Source organism: Ovis aries, chromosome 2 (genome assembly GCF_016772045.2).
Source record: "Ovis aries strain OAR_USU_Benz2616 breed Rambouillet chromosome 2, ARS-UI_Ramb_v3.0, whole genome shotgun sequence".
Classification (NCBI taxonomy): domain Eukaryota; kingdom Metazoa; phylum Chordata; class Mammalia; order Artiodactyla; family Bovidae; genus Ovis; species Ovis aries.
The window spans coordinates 147,911,969-147,932,417 of record NC_056055.1 but is presented as its reverse complement, the minus strand read 5'-3'; the positions used below and the strand labels follow the sequence as shown (position 1 = coordinate 147,932,417).

At 37.1% G+C, this 20,449-nt stretch overlaps 2 protein-coding genes across 12 annotated transcripts in view; both read left to right on the top strand.

The window, feature by feature from the left end:
- SLC4A10 (solute carrier family 4 member 10) overlaps positions 1 to 20,449 on the top strand; it is a 347,928-nt gene that overhangs the window by 281,105 nt on the left and 46,374 nt on the right. For all 11 annotated transcript variants that reach the window (XM_060411136.1, XM_060411135.1, XM_060411134.1 and 8 more), the window contains one exon: positions 18,124 to 18,229. In XM_060411136.1, coding sequence (XP_060267119.1) covers positions 18,124 to 18,229 — 106 coding nt within the window. The remainder of the gene's footprint in view (positions 1 to 18,123; positions 18,230 to 20,449) is intronic.
- Positions 2,922 to 5,639, top strand: LOC114113178 (FMR1-interacting protein NUFIP2-like). The gene has a single exon (XM_042243812.2). It carries the CDS (start codon positions 2,937 to 2,939, stop codon positions 5,082 to 5,084), a length of 2,148 nt encoding a protein of 715 aa, XP_042099746.1. The 5' UTR covers positions 2,922 to 2,936; the 3' UTR covers positions 5,085 to 5,639.

Sequence of the window (20,449 nt, the reverse complement as noted above, 5' to 3'; positions counted from 1 at the left end):
CCTCAAACAACAGGGTTGGTGAGAAAAGCAGTGAGAAGCAATAGGCTCAATGTTGGTACCACACCTGTTGGCTCACCAGCTTCAGAGCTCTTGGGGGCTTTCTGGGGATCCTCTCTAAAGGCCATTAAATTGTTGACCTACAACAAATAGACTACCAGTTATTTCTCTAGCAAAATAATTTAAAAAAGAATTTATTCAGGACCTGCAAAGAATTTCAATTTGGGATCTGCAACCATAGCAACATGTAAGTAAGCTCCCTGCAAGAATGGAAAGGAGAACTCTTCTAAAGGGGGAAATGAAGTTAGGAGGGCCATAGTGACCAAACAGTCCGTGGCATTTCATTGGCTGAATTGGATGAGCTGTTGCCAGAGAAGAAGAGGAAATGTTTCTTCTTATTATTCAGGTCTGCTTTTATCTCAGGATGTGAGGCTCCCCTATCTGGTCTCCCAAGGCTATTTAATTGAGGTTGCCATTTATTCATTTTTTACACTTGTAGGAAGAGATAAATAAATCTATCTTTCCTTGCAATTCTCTGTTCCTCCTCCTATCTCCCTACCTCTTATTCTATTGTGGTGGTCTTTTATTCTGTAACCAAAGTTAAGTGTTAAGTAATTTGCCTAATCTCACATGCAAATAGCAAATAAAAGGTCAAAATTCTTCAAGTGAGGCTTCAACAGTAACTGAACCGAGAACTTCCAGATGTTCAAGCTGGATTTAGAAAAGGCAGAGGAACTAGAGATCAAATTGCCAACATCCACTGGATCATTGAAAAAGCAAGATTGTTACAGAAAAACATGTATTCTGCTTTATTGACTATGCCAAAGCCTTTGACTGTATGGATCAAAACAAACTGTGGAAAATTCTTAAAAAGATGGGAGTACCAGACCACCTTACCTGCCTCCTGAGAAATCTGTATGCAGGTCATGAAGCACCAATCAGAACTGGACATGGAACAACGGACTGGTTCCAAATTGCACAAGAAGTATGTCAAGGCTGTATATTGTCACCCTGCTTATTTAACTTATATGCAGAGTACATCATGAGAAATGCCAGGCTGGATGAAGCACAAACTGGAATCAAGATTGCCTGGAGAAATATCGATAATCTCAGATATGAAGTTGACACCACCCTTATGGCAGAAAGCAAAGGAACTGAAGAAACTCTTGATGAAAGTGAAAGAGGAGAGTGAAAAAGCTGGCTTAAAACTCAGCATTCAAAAAACGAAGATCATGGCATTGAGTCCCATCACTTCATGGCAAATAGATGGGGAAACAATGGAAACAATGAGAGACTGTATTTCCTTGAGCTCCAAAATCACTGCAGATGGTGACTGCAGCCATGAAATTAAAAGACATTTGTTCCTTGGAAAAAAAAGCTATGATGAACTTAGATAGCATATTAAAAAGCAGAGACATTACTTTACCAACAAAGGTCCATCTTGTCAAAGCTATGGTTTTCCAGTAGTCATGTATGAATGTGAGAGTTGGACCATAAAGAAAGCTGAGCACTAAAGAATTGATGCTTTTGAACTTGGTGTTGGAGAAGGCTCTTGAGAGTCCCTTGGACAGCAAGGAGATCCAACCAGTCCATCCTAAAGAAAATCAGTCCTGAATATTCACTGGAAGGACTATGCTGAAGTTGAAGCTCCAGTACTTTGGCCACCTGATCAAAGAGCTGACTCCTTATAAAAGACCCTGATGCTGGGAAAGATTGAAGGCAGGAGCAGAAGGGGACAACAGAGGATGAGATGGTTGGATGGCATCACCGACTCAATGGACATGAGTTTGAGTGAGCTCTGGGGGTTGGTGATGGACAGGGAAGCCTGGTGTGCTGCAGTCCATGGGGCCACAGAGAGTTGGAGACAACTGAGCAACTAAACTGCACTAAATTTGTGTAAAGATCAGTTCTAAAATGTTTTTCTAAACCCACATTTTAAAAACCTTTACATAGTTTATTGATATGAGTATTTCTCCCTCTAGTCAGGTAGTGTGCCTAGGTTACATTTTCTTCTCTATGGCTCTAGCACTGTGACTCCTTTGGCATTCAGAAAACAATGTTCTTTCAGAACGGTATCATAAGGAACTCTAAGGACCCTCACACTGGTGAAACAACTGTACTGGTAAAAAAAAAAAATCATTTTGGGAAGCAATAATAGCAGTTGTTTTAAGGGCATAAACCACTTTTATGGGGAATCTAAAAAAAAAAAAAAAAAGAACATTTCCAAAGCAGAAACTGGCTCACAGACTTTGAAAACAAACTTAGGGATACCAATGAGGAAAGTTGAGAGAGATAAATTAGGAGTTTGGAATCAACTCATACAGACTACTGTGTATAACATAATCAACAAAAACCTACTGTATAACATAGAGAACTGTACTCAGTACAGTATTCTATAATAACCCATATGGGAAAAGAATCTGAAAGGAAATGGGTATCTGTATACGTATAAGTGAATCACTTTGCTGTACACCTAAAACTAACACAGCACTGTAAATCAACTCTACTCTCATATAAAATAAAATTTTTACTAAATTTTAAAAGTATTGGACGTTTTGTTAAGAAGCAATTAAGAGAAGATAGGTAGCTTTATGAGAGACAGACTAAACAACAGGGCAGTTACTATACCAGAGAGAACCAGGGAAAGAGACAGCTAAGGAAAGTCCTCTTGGGGTCAGAAAACCTCAAACAGTAACCTCAGTTACAAAGAAGCTAGAGTTTAATTGCATCATGAAACCAGAGTGTTTTATGCCCTAGGTTTCTTAGCCTCCAATTAAAATAAATAAATCAATTTTTAAAAAATCTTGATTAAAAAAAACAACAAACAATAGAGTAATCACCCGGCAGTTAATGGAGCCTAATAACTGACTGTATGTGGTAACCCCTTCAGCAAGTCCTAAAAACTGAAAATATGTATCGTGAAGAATAAAAACCCAACAATGGAGATCCTGACGGTGCAGCAGCCCGCAGCCTCAGCCAGAGAGTCCCAGCCGCTTTCAATGGAGGAGAAGCCCGGCCAGCCACAGTCTCAGCACCATCACAGCCACCACCATCCGCACCATCACCCCCAGCAGCAGCAACAGCAGCCGCACCACCATCACCATTATTATTTCTACAACCACAGCCACAACCACCATCACCACCACCATCACCAGCAGCCTCACCAATACCTGCAGCATGGAGCCGAGGGCAGCCCCAAGGCCCAGCCAAAGCCGCTGAAACATGAGCAGAAACACGCCCTCCAGCAGCACCAGGAAACGCCGAAGAAGAAAACAGGCTATGGTGAACTAAATGGTAATGCTGGAGAAAGAGAAATATCTTTAAAGAGCCTGGGTTCTGAGGAAGCTACCAACCCTATTTCCAGGGTCCTCAATGGCAACCAACAAGTTGTAGACACTAATCTGAAGCAGACTGTAAAGTCCAGCACCTTTGGGAAAGCAGGAATTAAAACCAGGAATTTTATTCAGAAAAACAGTATGGACAAAAAGAATGGGAAGTCTTATGAAAATAAATCCGGAGAGAACCAATCTATAGACAAGACTGATACTGTAGCAATTCCAAATGGTGTTGTAACAAATAATTCTGGCTATATTACTAATGGTTATATGGGCAAAGGAGCAGATAATGATGGTAGTGGATCTGAGAGCGGATATACCACTCCTAAAAAAAGGAAAGCTAGGCGCAATAGTGCCAAGGGTTGTGAAAACCTTAATTTAGTGCAGGACAAAATAATGCAACAAGAGACCAATGTCCCAACCTTAAAACAGGGACTTGAAACTTTCAAGCCTGACTACAGTGAACAAAAGGGAAGTCGAGTAGATGGTTCAAAGCCTATTTGGAAGTATGAAACTGGGCCTGGAGGAACAAGTCGAGGAAAACCTGCTGTGGGTGATATGCTTCGGAAAAGCTCTGATATTAAGCCTGGTGTGAGCAGCAAAAAGTTTGATGATCGGCCCAAAGGAAAGCATACTTCTGCTGTTGCCTCCAAAGAGGACTCGTGGACCCTGTTTAAACCACCCCCAGTTTTTCCAGTGGACAATAGCAGTGCTAAAATCGTTCCTAAAATAAGTTATGCAAGCAAAGTTAAGGAAAACCTCAACAAAACTGTACAGAACTCTTCTGTGTCACCATCTTCATCTTCATCCTCCTCATCATCTACTGGGGAAACTCAGACCCAAGCTTCAAGTCGATTATCCCAGGTCCCTATGTCAGTGCTGAAATCTGTTACTTCGGCCAGCTTTTCTAATGGGCCAGTTATAGCAGGGACTGATGCAAGTGTGTATTCTCCAGGGGGTCAGCCACTGCTAACTACTGCTGCTAATACTCTAACACCCATCTCTTCTGGGACTGATTCAGTCCTCCAAGACATGAGTCTGACTTCAGCAGCTGTTGAACAAATTAAGTCCGGCCTTTTTATCTACCCTTCAAATATGCAAACTGTGCTGTTGAGCACAGCACAAGTGGATCTACCCTCTCAGACAGATCAGCAAAACCTGGGAGATATCTTCCAGAATCAGTGGGGTTTATCATTTATCAATGAACCCAGTGCTGGCCCTGAAACTGTTACTGGGAAGTCATCAGATCATAAAGTGATGGAGGTGACATTTCAAGGGGAATATCCTGCCACTTTGGTTTCACAGGGTGCTGAAATAATCCCCTCAGGAACTGAGCATCCTGTGTTTCCCAAGGCATATGAGCTGGAAAAACGGACTAGTCCTCAAGTTCTGGGTAGCATTCTAAAATCTGGGACTACTAGTGAGAGTGGAGCCTTATCCTTGGAACCCAGTCATATAGGTGACCTGCAGAAAGCAGACACCAGTAGTCAAGGTGCTTTAGTGTTTCACTCAAAGGACTATGAGATAGAAAATCAAAATCCTCTGGCGTCTCCTACGAACACTTTGTTAGGCTCCGCCAAAGAACAGAGATACCAGAGAGGCCTAGAAAGGAATGATAGCTGGGGTTCTTTTGACCTGAGGGCTGCTATTGTATATCACACTAAAGAAATGGAATCTGTTTGGAATTTGCAGAAGCAAGATCCCAAAAGGATAATCACTTACAATGAAGCCATGGATAGTCCAGATCAATGAAGGACCAGACTGCCTATTTGTAACCTTTCTGCAGCATTAGAGCCACCGTTCATGGGGGACACAAGGCTTTTATGCTCCTAGATCTTCAACGCAGCAGAGGAACCATAAGTAGAATCACAGGATAATATATACAAATATATATATATATACATTATATATATATAGTTATTTAAAAAAAGGCAACTGAAAGTAATTAGACTTCTTAAGGAAACAAATTTATTTCAAGAGACTACACATGGTTATTTAATCTCCGGTACTGAATAGTTTTGTTTTGTTTTTAGTTTTTGTTTTTAAGTGTGAATGCAAGTGATTAATGAATATGGACTTATTAACAAGCGTGGTTCTAAAGTTCCTGCTGTCATCACCTTGGGCAACTAATGACCCACTGGAAAGGCAAATCCACTTTAAAAGATCTCTGTATCTTGTTCTGTGACTAAAGTATACACTAATATCGGGGAACCCAGAATGATTCAACATTTTCCCCCACTCCTCCCTTGATCTTTTGGTTATACTTTGAACCCTGCGAGAATGCTGGATAAAATGCCTTGAAGTTTGCAGGGGTCTCTCTATTTTTTTTTTTTTTTTAGCGAATATGATTTGCATGTCTTGCCAGGAATAAGCAGCCTCTGTGGGGTGTTGGGAAATATTTTCTTTGTTTCCTTTTATGTTTTTGTGGGGTGGGGGGATGGGGAGGGCATTGAAGTTCTACAGTTCTGAAATAGTTGGTGGTACATAGTTTCACTTGGCTTTGGTTACCTATTGGACTTTAAAAACTTCATGAGTGTCATTTAAACAAAAGTTACAGAACAAACAATTGGCTTTAGATATTTAATCTGGAAAAATCCTCCTGTGCCCATGTTCTAACATAACTGTGTAAGTGGGAGCAAAAATGTATTCTGCTTTTCAACTGTAGGTGCTCCAGACTTGCTCTCTGTCACTAACACTAAATGTGCTATTTTTCTTGTTTTTCATCAAACATCTGAAGAGAAACTTCTGTACCTTTCTGTAAATTCTTTTTAATTTCTCAGAAATCTAAAAGGGGAAGGAAAAAGTCCATGAAAACTAAAGCTTCATGTTTTTTAGCCAGTGAGGAGGTAATAAACCCTGCCTATAGAAGGTGTGTTTCATGCAAACTATACTTCTGAGCTTATTAGCTTCTAATTATATCTTAATAAATATATTTTATTACTAGAAAAAAAAACCCCAACAATGTTCATAACATCATGAGAAAATGAATTTTCCTTTGAACATTTCATGAGCTGCTCAAAATCATTATATATACTTCAGTTTTCTTCCTGCTTGGAACATGTTTTTCTTGTAAAGCTTCCCCCCAGCCCCCACCTTGTATTGCTAACTGTCCTTTCTCCAGCCTTCCATGCTCGAATGTCCTCAAGCTTTCTCAAGAATTCAATAATTCTACCCTGTTAATTGCTTATTAAAAGTATAAGTATATAGTACAACAGATGTGGCACAGCAGATCTCTAGAACTTTTTCATGGTGCGTAACTAAAGTTCTATACCCTTTGAAGCAACTCCTTATTTCTCTCTTCCCATCTTTGGAAAACACAATTCTACTTTCTATAAGTTTTACTACTTTAAATACCTCATGTAAGTGGAATTATGTAGTATTTGCCCTCTGTGGCTGGCTATTTCACTTTGCACAATATCCTCAATGTTCATCCATGTTGCTGCATATGAGAGAATTTCCTTCTTTTTTTTTAATGGCTGAATAATATTCTATTGTATATATAATTACACTTTAAACAAAGTTCAGTTGTTGATGGATATTTAGATTGTTTCCACTTCTTGGCTATTTTGAACAATGCTGCAGTGAATATGGGAATACACTATGTCTTCAAGATCCAAGTCTCTTTGCATCCAAAAATGAGATTTCTGGATCCTGTAACTCTCTTTTTATTTTTTGGAGGAAACTATATAGTATTTTTCATGATGGCTGCACCATTAAACATATGTTTTATTGCTGTTGAGTTGTAGTTACTCCTTATACATTTTGGATATTAATATCTTACCAGATTTAGTTTGCAGGTATTTCCTCACTCTGCTTATTGTTTCCTGGCTATGTAAAAGCTTTTTAGTTTAATGTAGTCCGATTGGCTATTTTTTTTTTTTTTTGCTTATATTACCTGTGTTTTGGTGTCATATCCAAGAAATCATTGTTAAGGCCAATGCAATAAAGCATTCCCCCGTTTTCTTCTAGAAAATTTTTAGTTTCCGGTCTCAGGTCTAATGTTTAAGTCTTATATTCATTTTGAATTGATTTCTGTGTATGATAAAAGGTCCAGTTTTATTCTTTTGCTTGTGGATATCCAGTTTTCCCAGCATTATTTGTTGAAGAGACTTCAACATTTCCACATTGTGTAGTTTTGCCTTTCTTGTCGAAGATCTTTGACTGCATAGGTGAAGGTTTATTTCTGGGCCCTCTGTTCTGTTCTATTGGTCTATGTACCTGTCTTTGTTCCAGTACCATACTGTGGTGTTTTGTTTTTTTAATTACTCTAGCTTTGCTATATATTTTGAAATTAGGAAGTGTGAGACTTCCAACTTTGTTCTTTTTGCTCAAGATTGTTTTGACTGTTCAGAATCTTTCATGGTTTTACATGAATTTTAGGATTAATTTTTCTATTTCTATAAAAAATGTCATTGATATTTTGGTAGTGATTGCACTGAATTTGTAGATCCCCTTGAGTAATGTGGGTATTTTTAACAATGTTAAATCTTGCAGTTCATGAACACATTTCTTTCTTTTCAGTTATATGTGTCCTCTTTAATTTCTTTCAGCAGTGCTTTGTAGTTTTAAGTGTACAGGTCTTTCACATTTTTGGTTAAATTTATTTCTAAGTATTTTATTCTTATTGATGCTATTGTAAATGGGTTTGTTTTCTTAATTTCCTTTTTAGATTATTCATTGCTAGTTTATAGAAACTCTGCTGAGTTTTTTAATGTTTTAATGTTGATTTTGACCCTGCAACTTTGCTGAATTCATTTATTCTTACTGTGTGTGTGTGTATGTGTGTGTGTGGGTGATCTTTAGACTTTTCTTTATATTAGATTATATAATCTGCAAGTAGAGATAATTTTCCCTTCTTCCTTTCCAGTTTGGATGCTTTTTTTTCCCCTTAATTGAATTGCTTTAACTAGGACCGTCAGTACTGTTTTGAATTGAAATGGCAGGAATGGGCATCTTTGTTTTGTTCTTTATCTTAGAGAAAAAACTTCTGGTTTTTCCCCATTGTTTATTATGTTAGTTGTGGGCTTGTCATACTGGATTTTATTATGTTGAGATAATGTCCTTCTACTCCTAGTTAGATGAGTACTTTTATCATGAAAGGATGTTGAATTTATCAGATGCTTTTTTGTGCATCTATTGAGTTGATCATGTGATTTTATCCTTGTTCCATTAATGTGGTGTAATACAATGATTGATATTTGTTTGTTGAACCATTCTTGTGTTCCAGGGATAAATCCCACTTGGTTATGGTGTATGATCCTTTTAATGTGTTGTTGAATTTAGTTTGCTAATATTTTGTTGAAGATTTTTGCACCTATATTCATTAAGGACATTGTTTTTTAGTTTTCTTTTGATGTCTTTTTCTTTGGTATCAGGATAATTCTGGCTTCATAAAATGAGTTTGGAAGTGTTCCCTCCTCTTCAGTTTCTGGAAGAGCTTGAGGATTGGCACCAGTTCTTTAAATGTATGGTAGAATTCGCCAGTGAAACCATCTGGTCACGGGCTTTTCTTTGTTGGGAGGTTTTTGATTACCCATTCAGTCTCCTTGCTAGTTATAGGTCTGTTCAGAATTTCTATTTCTTCATAATTCAGTCTTGGTAGATTGCATGTTTCTAGGAATTTATCCATTTCTTCCAGGCTATCCAAATTGTTGGTTTGGAATTTCTCATAGTACTCTCTTATAATCTTTTTAATTTCTGTGGCATTAGTTGTAATATCTCCTCTCTAATAATTTTGAGTCTTCTTAATTATTTTCTTCATCTAGCTAAAAGTTTGTCAATTTTGTTGATTTTTTGAAAAAAAAAAAAACACAATGCATTTTCATTGATCTCTACTATTGTTTTTCTATTTTCTATTTCATTTATTTTTGTTCTGATGATTATTATTTCCTTCCTTCTGCTTGGGGATTCATTTGTTTTTATTTTTTTAGTCTCCTGTGTTTTAAAGTTAGGTTGTTTATTTGTCAATTTTCATCTTTTTAATATAGGCAATTATTGCTATAAACTTCCCTTTTTGTGCTGCTTTTGCTGCATCCTATAAGTTTTAGTATCTTTTTGTTTTCATTTGTCTTCAGATACTTTCTAATTTCTCTTTTGATATCTTCTTTGGCTTATTGGTTGTTCAAGAATGCATTGCTTAATTTCCATATATTTTTGAATTTTTTAGTTTCCTTCTGTTTTTGATTTCTAGTTTCATTGCACTGTGCTTTGAAAGTACACTTACTTTGATTTCAGTCTTCTCAAATTTGTTAAGTCTAGGTTGTGACCTAAAATGTGATCTCTTATGGAGAATGGTTTGTGTGTGCTTGAAAAGACTGTATATTCTGCTGCTGTTGGATGAAATGCCCTGTATATGATATTCGGTTCATTTGGTCTATAGTATTTTACAAATCCTCTGTTTCCTTCAGTTCAGTTCAGTCGCTCAGTCATGTACGACTCTTTGTGACCCCATGAGTCGCAGCACGCCAGGCCTCCCTGTCCATCACCGTCTCCTGGAGTTCACTCAGATTCACGTCCATCGAGTCCGTGATGCCATCCAGCCATCTCATCCTCTGTCATCCCCTTCTCCTCCTGCCCCCAATCCCTCCCAGCATCAGAGTCTTTTCCAATGAGTCAACTCTTCTCATGAGGTAGCCAAAGTTTCAGCTTTAGCATCATTCCTTGCAAAGAAATCCCAGGGCTGATCTCCTTCAGAATGGACTGGTTGGATCTCCTTGCAGTCCAAGGGACTTTCATGAGTCTTCTCCAACACCACAGTTCAAAAGCATCAATTCTTCGGTGCTCAGCTTCTTCACAGTCCAGCTCTCACATCCATACATGACTACTGGAAAAACCATAGCCTTGATGTGTTATTGATGTCAAAACATTACACCCTTCTAAATTATGTATCCATTAACATATTTTTATAGTAATAGTTTTTAAAAATACTTTTGTCCTTCAACCCCTATACCAGAATTAATTAGACAGACCTTAGTCAGCAAAGTAATGTCTCTGCTTTTGAATATGCTATCTAGGTTGGTCATAACTTTTCTTCCAAGGAGTAAGCGTCTTTTAATTTCATGGCTGCAATCACCATCTGCAGTGATTTTGGAGCCCAAAAAAATAAAGTCTGACACTGTTTCCACTGTTTCCCATCTATTTCCCATGAAGTGATGGGACCTGATGCCATGATCTTTGTTTTCTGAATGTTGAGCTTTAAGGCAACCTTTTCACTCTCCTCTTTCACTTTCATCAAGAGGCTTTTTAGTTCCTCTTCACTTTCTGCCATAAGGGTGGTGACAATAAGCAGGGTGACAATATACAGCCTTGACGTACTCCTTTTCCTATTTGGAACCAGTCTGTTGTTCCATGTCCAGTTCTAACTGTTGCTTCCTGACCTGCATACAGATTTCTCAAGAGGCAGGTCAGGTGGTCTGTATTCCCATCTCTCTCAGAATTTTCCACAGTTTATTGTGATCCACGCAGTCAAAGGCTTTGGCATAGTCAATAAAGCAGAAATAGATGTTTTTCTGGAACTCTCTTGCTTTTTCCATAATCCAGCAGATGTTGGCAATTTGATCTCTGGTTCCTCTGCCTTTTCTAAAACCAGCTTGAACATCTGGAAGTTCGCGGTTCCTTATTCATCTTCTATCTGAATTCTATCCATTATTTAAAGTGAGGTATTAAAATCTCCTAATATTATTGTGTAATTATCTATCTTTCCCTTCAATTCTGTCAGTGTTTCCTTCCTATATTTTGGTGCTCTGCTATTAGATACATATATCTTTTTAATTGTTGTATCTACCCAATTAATTGACTCTTTTATTATTTATCATGTCCTTCTTTGTCTCTTTTGACAGTTTTTGACTTAAAGTCTATTTTGTCTAATATGATTATGGCCCACCCTGGCCCCTGGTCTCTTTCAGTTACTATTTGCATATTTTTTTCTATACTTTAACTTTCACTCTATGTGTGTTCCTAAATCAAAAATCTTTTCTAGATAGCATATAGTTGGATTTTTTCTAATCCATTTAATCCATTTCTAATCCATCTATATCTTCTGATTAGGGAGTAAAATCCATTTACATTTAAGTAGTTATTGATAGAGAAGAACTTACTATTGCCATGTTGTTAGTTGTTTCTGTCTTATATTTATCCTTCACCCCCTTTCCTCTCTTTTTTCCTTCCTTTGTGTTTTGTTGATTTCTTTTGGTAGTGATATGTTTTGATCCCTTTTAATTTTCTTTTGTGGATGTTCTACACAAAATGGTACTTTCTTGATGGTTACCATGGGGCTTACATAAAGCATCGTATATTTACAACAATCTATTTTAAGCTGATAAAACTTAACTTTATTGCATACAAATGCTCTTCACATTGACTCCCTCTTCCTTATACTTTCTGTATTATTGATGTCAAAACATTATATCCTTCTAAATTATGCATCCATTAACATATTTTTATAGTAATAGTTTTTAAAAATACTTGTGTCCTTCAACCCCTATACCAGAATTAAAAGTGATTCATGTACCAGTATTACAGTATTTTGTATTTGTATATTTACGGAGGAGCCTGGTAAGCTGCAGTCCATGGGGTTGCTAAGAGTCAGACACGACTGAGTGACTTCACTTTCACTTTTCACTTTCATGCATTGAAGAAGGAAGTGGCAACCCACTCCAGTGTTTTTGCCTGGAGAATCCCAGGGGTGGGGGAGTCTGGTAGGCTACCGTCTCTGTGGTTGCAGAGTCGGACACGACTGAAGTGACTTAGCGGTAGCAGCAGCAGCAGCAGCAGCAAGCTTTATACTTTCATATGCTTTTGTGTTGTTCAGCATCCTTTTGTTTGAGCTTGATGGAATCCCTTTAGCATTTCTTGTAGGCAGTTATAGTGATGATGAACTCCCTCAGCATTTGTTTTTTTTCCTTTAAACATGGGAAGGTTTTCTTTTTCCTTCATTTTTCAAGTACCACTTTTTTTTTTTTTTTTTTTGCCACATATAGTGTTCTTGGTTGGCAGTTTTTCCCTTTTAGCACCTTGAATATATCATCCCACTGCCTTCTGGCCTGTAGAGTTCCTGCTGAAAAATTCACTGATGGTATTATGGGACTTCTTTTGCACATGGTGATTGACTTTTCTCTCGTTGCTGTTAGAATTTTCTCTGTATTTCTCTTTTGACAGTTTGATTAGAATGTCTCTTACTGTGGATTTGTTTGGATTTACTATGGTTGGAATCCACTGGATTTCTTAAATATGGATATAATTTCCTTCCTTAGTTTTGGAAAGTTTCAGGGCACTATTTCTTTAAATAAGTTTTCTATCACTTATACTCTTTGTTCTTCCAGGGTCCCATGATGCATATATTGATTTGCTGATGATATCCCATGTGTTCCTCAGACTTTATTCACTCTGTTTCATTCTTTTTTCTGATCTAGTCTTCTGACTGGATAATTTCAAGTGACTTGTCCTCAAGTTCACTGATTTTTTTCTTCAGCTTAATTGAACCTAGTGTTAAATCCTCCTACTGAATTTTTTTACTTCAATTATTGTATTCTTTCACTCCAAATTCTCTGTTTTGTTCTTTTTAATACTTTATTTTTTGCTGATATTTTCACTTTGTTTATGTGTCATCTTGATCTCATAGTGCATCATTATAATGGTTATTTTAATTCTCTGTCAGGTAATTTATATGCCTCCATTTCTTTAAGATAAATTTGATTTATTTTATTCTTTTGTACAGAGAGGCAATGGCAACCCACTCCAGTACTCTTGCCTGGAAAATCCCATGGACTGAGGAGCCTGGTGGTCTGCAGTCCATGGGGTCACTAAGAGTCAGACACGACTGAGCGACTTCACTTTCACTTTTCACTTTCATGCATTGGAGAAGGAAGTGGCAACCCACTCCAGTGTTCTTGCCTGGAGAATCCCAGAGATGGGGGAGCCTGGTGGGCCACCGTCTATGGGGTCGCACAGAGTTGAACACGACTGAAGCGACTTAGCAGCAGCAGCAGCAGCAGCATTCTTTTGTATGGGCCATGTTTCCCTGTTTCTTCATGTATCCCATAACTTTGTTTTAGGATTGGCACACTTGAAATAAAAGCCACATCTCATAGCCTTTATAGACTGGCCTTTTCTTAGAGGGAAGGGAATGCAAATTCTTTGAGCCTATGTGTGCAATTTCTCAATTAGGTAGAGCTGGCTGATTTCTTTTTCCAGGGACTCATAATTTTTTGCTCTACCTGGGGTCACTCTGTCGTACTGCAAGTTCTCTGGTTTTACGATGTGTGTTGGTGTTGAGTTGTGTCTAGTTCTTCATGACCCCATGGACTGTGGCCTGTCAGGCCCTCTGTCCATGGAATTTCCCAGGCAAGAATACTGTAGTGGAGTGCCATTTTCTGTTCCAGGGGATCTTCTTGACTCAGGGATTGAACCTGCATCTCCTGCAGGTCCTGCATTGGCAGGCAGATTCTTCACCACTGCGCCGCCTAGGAAGTCCTGGTTTTTCAGTAGCAAGCTGCTATGGTGTCCCATGTTCTCAGAGACCTCCAGATGTCTGCTGTATGCTGACTCCTCATCAGCAGCCTGAATTAGGTGAGACAGATACCAGCCCCTTCTGCATTCTTCTAAAGAGCCTGAACATCAGACATACGCTCCTTTCAGTCCTTCCAGAGGGAGAAGCCTCAGATTGTTCTACCCCTAACTGCATTGAGCCATCCTAGTCCCTGAATGCCAATTTACCCATTCTTCTTTGTTCTCAGTGGCACCAAGGCATCCAGACTACAATGGTTCTGTCAGTACTCTGAATTAGACAAGACAGTTACCAGTTCCTCAGTAGCCCTCTGAAGAGCTGGAATGTCAGATACAGCGTCTACTTTTTTCTTCACCCCCAGGGTAAAAAGTGTGAGCCAGGTTATTCTCTACCATTGCTGAGCTGTGCCAGCTTAGAAAAGGGGCTGAGGCAATTGAAGTGAAATTGCTCTTCTTATCCATTTGAATGTGGCTTTTCACAGCTTTGCATTCTGGTATGGCAACATCTTGACTAGATTCTAGAATTCTCATTGCAGTATTTGGAATGTACTTTGTTAAATTGCAGTTTCTGTGGGGGAGAGAGTGGAACTTTGCATTCGTCCATCTTGTGATTCACTCCCCCTGTGATTTACTCTTGGGCTCTGCTACATTTGCCATTCCGAGAGTCCTTTCACTGCCTTCTTAGGTTGGAAGCCCTCTTTCCTTCATCCTATATCTTCTTTGTTTCCTTACAAGTTATGCTTTCTAATTAATGACACATGCACAAAAAAGCTAGAATCTGCAAAGAATAAACATTCTTTTTTCATTCTTCCTTACATTTGATTTGATGATTTCATTCGATAAAGACCTCTAGGTCCAAAGTAATTTTGCCTTACAGTGTTGATGGTATTGCTTAGAGAAAAGACTGAGGCTATTCTTGGAGTGGTATGTATGTAAGTCTGTAGCAGTTGGGGATGGATTTCTGGTATCAACTATTGTATAGTCAAACTTTAAACTAGTTCTCATGTTTTTGGCTTCCTCTTTTTACTCTGTTTCTTTTTTGAGTATAAACTCTTCTCTTAGTCAAGACCCTCCTTGATATTTTACTCATCAGGACAGCTCCCTCTTTTACTGCAGTTGGAAGAATATATATATATATACACACACACATATATATATATATCCTATATAAATTTATAAATTTTATTTTTATATATAATTACATATATCTGTTTATATATAAATATATACATATATTTATGAGTGAGTGAGTGAGTAAGAGAGCACTACCTAGGTTTAAATTCTGGCTCTGGAGTTTCTAGCTGTGTAAACTTGGCCATGTCACTTGTGTCTCGATATATTCATGTGACAACCTAGTTTAGGGATTAAATTAAAAGGTACTGTTATTATTGCTCTTCTGTTCTGCTTTTTCAAAAATCCTATTTTCATATGACTTTCATATTCTGTTTGTTTACATATCTCTCTTTTTGATGTATCTCCTCATGTCTCTTTTTATATTATTCCTTAGCTTAGTGAATTCTAGGTCATAACAAAATAAACATGTGTATTCAGTCCTCTTTTTTAAGCTAGAAGCCAAATCTGATTTTTAATTTTAGAAAATAATCAGTGATTTAATGGTTTTAATGTAATTTTAATAATTTAAGCTATTCTTAAAATGAAATTATTCTCTCTATTCATATATTATCTTTACTATATTTGCCTAGTGATCTAATAATGACCCAGAGTCAAAATTGAATGGGAATTTTCTTTCTTTTGATAGATCCTTAGTAATAGTAGTGAAACTACTTTAATGCTGGTCAGAATTTAATTCTCTTTAAAGAATTGGAAACAAAAAAGAATATCAGCATGTTAGAGAAAAGCCTATTGTTCTTTTTTGTATTACATCAATGGAAAGTTAACAGTTTTATTACATCTTATGAAAAACCAAAAAATGAACCAGAGAATAATGATGATAATCATGATGATGATAGGAGCAACAATTACAAAATGCATAAACATATACATGCCATTTAGTATATATCATGTTACATATTCTTCATAATAGCTCTACTAGGTAGGCATTTCAGTCCTCATTTTACTTTATGAGGAAACCAAGGTTTAGAGTGCTTAAATAACTTGCCCATGCCACACAACCAGTAAAGCACAGAGCTTTCTGATACAAAGGCCTGTGTTCTGTGATTATGTACAACTAATCCAGGACTTTGGTATGGAGCAGAGGCAATGGCAGCCCACTCCAGTACTCTTGCCTGGAAAATCCCATGGACGGAGGAGCCTGGTAGGCTGCACTCCATGGGGTCACTGAGAGTCGGACACGATTGAAGGACTTCACTTTCACTTTTCACTTTCATGCATTGGAGAAGGAAATGACAACCCACTCCAGTGTTCTTGCCTGGAGAATCCCAGGGACCGGAGAGCCTGGTGGGCTGCCGTCTATGGGGTCGCACAGAGTTGGACACGACTGAAGCGACTTAGCAGCAGCAGCACTCCGGGACTTGGGAACCTATAGATTTGAACAAATTGCATTAGTGAATGACTATTACTGCCTTTCAAAGACCTTTGTTTCCCTCTTGCTATGTCTCCTCCTTCTGATACCACAGTGGTCACCGCAGCTACTCATAGTGGCTAATACTTCCTTCTTTCATTCCCTTAAAATCCTCGTTAACAACTTTCTCATTGGACTCCTCTGTGTTTTTAGTGCCCCAGTCCCAAGTGAGCCCAGGTGGGAATACTCTAACCATCCTTAGTGAGAAAAGGTGCAGGCCTGTCTGTATTGCTCCAGTCAAGTAGAATTTCTTATAATAATAGACACTGAGTACGCTTTGAAAAATGAATGAGTGGTGATAAAAAAAGAACAGACTAAAATTCCTGATGTAGAAAGAGAGACTGTAGCTCAGGCAAAGGAATTTATCAAGTAGAAACTGTAATATGTTTTCCTATAGAAATAATAGTAGTTGAGTTCTACAGTTCAATTGATATCACTAAAATAGCAGTCCAACCTATTTTTAAGTTTTGTAGTATATGTGGGTTAACCTGGGAGCCCAAATACGATTTTTATAAAATGCTTCTAGAAGAAAATGCTCTCTGAAGGGCAAATAATAGACAACGAATTTTTTGAACAAACCATTTGTAAATTGAAGTTAACATCTAAGACCATTAACTTGTTGATAATCTTTGCTTGTGTCTTCTCATTTACTTACAAAGTTATAAAGAATGTGATATCAAAAGCTGTTTTTTATTACATAGTAGTAAGAATTGCCCAAATCTTTCCCATTCTTTCTGCTCTTACCCTCAGCATTCATCATGTTATCTTGTATGTAGCTGTTGTTCAGTCACTCAGTTGTGTCCTACTCTTTGCATCCCCTACTCTTTGTGTGGACTGCAGCAGGCCTGGTTTCCTTGTCCTCCACTATCTCTTAGAGTCTGCCCAAACTCACGCCCATTGAGTCGGTGGTGCCATCCAACCATCTCATCCTCTGTTGTCCTCTTCTCCTCCTGCCCTCAATCTTTACCAGTATCAGCGTCTTTTCTAATGAGTCGGCTCTTTGCATCAGGTGCTCAAAGTATTGGAGCTTCAGCTTCAGCATCAGTCCTTCTAATGAGTGTGGGGATGACAGAGAATTGATTTTCTTTTCCTACTGGTTTGCTCTTACCCTCAGCATTTATCTTGTTACCTTGCATATATAGTAGCTATTCAAAAAGTTTTTGCATATTGATTGTTTGAGTTTTAATAAGACTATCACTCATCACAAAGAAAAGTATATCCTGAGATACACAGGGTTCTTACTTCAACTTAGCTTTAATTTAAAATTACATAGCATAATTCTAAGTGATCTTTAGAATATGAAATATATATATATACATATATATGTTTTTACAATATTAATAAAAATACAAAAATTATAAAAATACATTTGGATGTTTATCATTTTTTCCCACTTGACTTATAATTTAGGGGTAAATGGTTGTTGTAAGATTTAGAAAGCATCTTGATTTAAAAGGCCCCCAAAGCCTTGTGTTCTAACCTATACTTTAAAAAATTTCCTCTGACTGGAACAGAGAGGGAATGACCTCTCATTCCAGGAAACATTAAAAATGCTCTAATGTCCTAGTAATATATATATCATATGTCTGAAAATAGTGTGTTTTGGAATATTTAGGATGACCGAACTACTTATCTCTCAGATGGAGGGAGGCTGTGATTGGGGAAGAAGGACTACTTACACATCTATTTTAAGTCTGGTCACAAAAAGATACTTATTTCATAAAAGACACTGTTTTGTCTTTGCAGATGTAACTGTGTGGAGCCACATAATCCTAGTAATAATACATTGAAGGAATGGAGGGAGTCCAATATTTCTGCCTCCGACATAATTTGGGAGAACCTAACTGTTTCGGTAAGTGAAACATGTCATGAATCTTACTACTATAAGGTCCTTTTTGACATTTTGAATGTTAAAATTATTGCCACTAAGGCAAATTATTTTAAATAAATACTATTACAAAAGTGATAGTTTTATTTCATCCATTCAAATATGCATAAGTTAACTGGGGTTTTTCCTTCATTATTAAGCTTTTCCAATAGTTAGTAGTCCTGAATTACTCTAAAAGCACACATATATGGCATAATGTGACTAGATTAACTGAAAGCACATTAAGTAAGAGTATTGTTGACCTAAATTAAACCATATGACAGAACTAAGTCAGCCTTCTGTGTAAAGAATGCTTTTACTTCACTCCGTAATCCTGCTCCAGCTGTTCAGAATATGTTGAGGGGGAGGGGATGTTTGTTAATATTTTGCTATAAATATTGAACTTTGGGGGAAAACCAAAGTCAGTTTCCTTAAAATTTTGGCGTCTCCCTCAGAAAGAGTTTTCTTAACTTCCATTTTCTCCTTATCTTCCTTCCATTTAAGAAAGTGAATGACAACATATTTTTCATCTATCGAAGTTAAATCTTGTACCTTTAAAAACATTTGTCTTTTCTTTTTTTAATGATATCTTCCTCCCCCCTCATAGTTGAATATCTCTGTTTTTCTTAATCTCTTGTAATATTTGTGCATACCTATTTTCATCTATATTTACATCCTTTACTTCGAGTCAATCAAATCTCATAATTGAAAAAATGCAAAGATTCTGCTTTTACTAAGGATTAAAATCTGAGTCATTCTAGTTTCTTTTCTATTCTCAGTTACAAACATTACAGTCCAAAGCTTCTGCCAATTTACCTACCTGTATAAGCTCAAATCCCATTATAACCATCGGCATAAAACTGTATGAATTCTAGTTCATTTCATGAGAAACACATTTTAGTAAGTGAGCCAGTTAGTGATACACACAAACCTTTTTTGTTGTACGATTATAAAACTCTAAACACAGTTCTTACAAAAGTACTTGACCTGTTGCCTATTTTTCTCACTTTTCCTCATTAAGTATTTTTTTCAGAATCAAAATTTTTAAAATTCCACCTTTGACCTATATTTTACTACCTTTCTTCTTACCCTAGGCATTTGCTCTAAAATGTCTTCACTTTCATTTTTTTTCTGTTATAGTTAACATTTATTCTGTTGTATTTTTCCTTAGAAAAAAGATTACTGAACTTCTGAGAGCTCATTTAAGTTGTCCAATAAAAGAAATGATGAGCTGAACAAGAAAGAATGCTACAGTTGTTCAGAATTTAGACATGGTTGATCCCTTCAGCAATGCATCTTCCATTTATATTCCCCTTTTATAAACTATAAGGATATTATATTTTAAGAGTTCCTTGCTTTTGTCCCTCATCTTGGTGTCCCCTACACTTACCCAATAATTTCATCTCTAAATTATTTAATATGATAATTTACTCTATGTTTTATAGTCTTGAATAATTTCGTATTAAAACGTGTCCAACTCTTTGCAACCCCATGGACTGTAGCCTACCAGGCTCCTCCCTCCATGGGATTCTCCAGGCAAGAGTACTAGAATGGGTTGCCATTTCTTTTCCAGGGGATCTTCCCGACCCAGGGATCAAACCCGGGTCTCCTGGATTCCAGGCAGACCCTTTAACCTCTGAGCCACCAGGGAAGTCCAATATTTATTCCATATAGTAGCAAATCCTGAATCATACATTTCTAAGAGACTCATAGCACAATTGATCTACTTAGGCATGAGTTAATTTTAAATATTAGAAGTTTTAGGGTCAAGCAGAGTACAGTGAAAAATACTTTGCAATCAATCAAACAAAGCAAATCTAATCCTGAGGTGCTTTTTTTTTTCTTTGTTAAGTTATGCACTAGGTGTTAACAGTCTGGCAGAAATTTTAATATTATTTTTCATTAGGTAAAAGCACTGTTTACAATAAATAATCACTAATCTTGACCAGAAATAGCACTTATCACCAAAGGGTATTCTACATAATGAAAAAAACTTACAATTTTAAGTCATTGAGTGCCATAACGATTTGTCTTAATTGTTATTCTATTTTTTTCTGAGCATAACCATCAGGATCATCAAAAGCATTTTATTAATTTTATTAACAGTGCTAATGACTGTTATAACTATTTTTATAAAAATGGTCATGTAATATTTACTCTGTGTATTAGTCACTTGATAACTTTTAATTGAATTGTTACATAGCT

Excerpts from the sequence above, each read along its gene's own strand:
- LOC114113178 (XM_042243812.2), top strand. The coding sequence starts at position 2,937 with ATGGAGATCCTGACGGTGCAGCAGCCCGCAGCCTCAGCCAGAGAGTCC.